General features: G+C 53.3%; 1 protein-coding gene across 1 annotated transcript; it reads right to left on the bottom strand.

Moving 5' to 3' along the window:
- Positions 1-76: 76 nt before the first annotated feature.
- Positions 77-820, bottom strand: LOC123766061 (spidroin-2-like). Its single transcript, XM_045754904.1, has one exon. It carries the CDS (start codon positions 818-820, stop codon positions 77-79), a length of 744 nt encoding a protein of 247 aa, XP_045610860.1.
- Between the last annotated feature and the right edge of the window lie 323 nt (positions 821-1,143).

The following is a 1,143-nucleotide window of genomic DNA, read 5'->3' as shown; positions in this document are numbered from 1 at the left end:
AATATACACATATATAAAATACACACGGAGAGACGGACAGATATATATTACCTTTTACAAATATAAATAGCAAGCATCAGTAAATTTTATGGTGTGAATGTGCGTTGATTCTGGATAGCTCTTGGATTCTGTTTTTTGCAGCTGCTGTGGGTCCTGTGTCTGTGGGTCCTGTGTCTGTGGGTCCTGTGTCTGTGGGTCCTGTGTCTGTGGGTCCTGTGTCTGTGGGTCCTGTGTCTGTGGGTCCTGTGTCTGTGGGTCCTGTGTCTGTGGGTCCGGTGTCGGTGGGTCCGGTGTCGGTGGGTCCGGTGTCGGTGGGTCCGGTGTCGGTGGGTCCGGTGTCGGTGGGTCCGGTGTCGGTGGGTCCGGTGTCGGTGGGTCCGGTGTCTGTGGGTCCGGTGTCTGTGGGTCCGGTGTCGGTGGGTCCGGTGTCGGTGGGTCCGGTGTCGGTGGGTCCGGTGTCTGTGGGTCCGGTGTCGGTGGGTCCGGTGTCGGTGGGTCCGGTGTCGGTGGGTCCGGTGTCTGTGGGTCCGGTGTCTGTGGGTCCGGTGTCTGTGGGTCCGGTGTCTGTGGGTCCGGTGCCTGTGGGTCCGGTGTCTGTGGGTCCGGTGTCTGTGGGTCCGGTGTCTGTGGGTCCGGTGTCGGTGGGTCCGGTGTCTGTGGGTCCGGTGTCGGTGGGTCCGGTGTCTGTGGGTCCGGTGTCTGTGGGTCCGGTGTCGGTGGGTCCGGTGTCGGTGGGTCCGGTGTCTGTGGGTCCGGTGTCGGTGAGTCCTGTGTCTGTGGGTCGTGAATCCAGACCTATTAGGTCTGTGTCGTAGTTCATCAAACATCTACTAGATGTAGCCCCTATACTGTCTACCTTACTAAGTCATCCCAATTACTAACCTTATACCTGATAAATTATGCGTTGTATCACATTTTCATCTTTTTTTTTGTTGCTGCTCAATTTAAGCATTGTCTACTATATCGAAAGCCTTAAGTATTACGGGATGTTTGGACCTTGAGTCTCTCTTTTTAAGTCACCCATCCTTAAGTCCATTCCATCCAGCGGTCGACCCCAAAGACGCATTCATAATTTTTAAAATGCTGTTCATTCCAAACAGGAATTGTCTCAAATATAAATTAATATTATAATATATTAGGACA

Source organism: Procambarus clarkii, chromosome 9 (assembly GCF_040958095.1).
Source record: "Procambarus clarkii isolate CNS0578487 chromosome 9, FALCON_Pclarkii_2.0, whole genome shotgun sequence".
NCBI classification, from domain to species: Eukaryota; Metazoa; Arthropoda; class Malacostraca; order Decapoda; family Cambaridae; genus Procambarus; species Procambarus clarkii.
The sequence above is the reverse complement of the archived record's forward strand: the minus strand, read 5'-3'. Positions and strand labels throughout refer to the sequence as shown.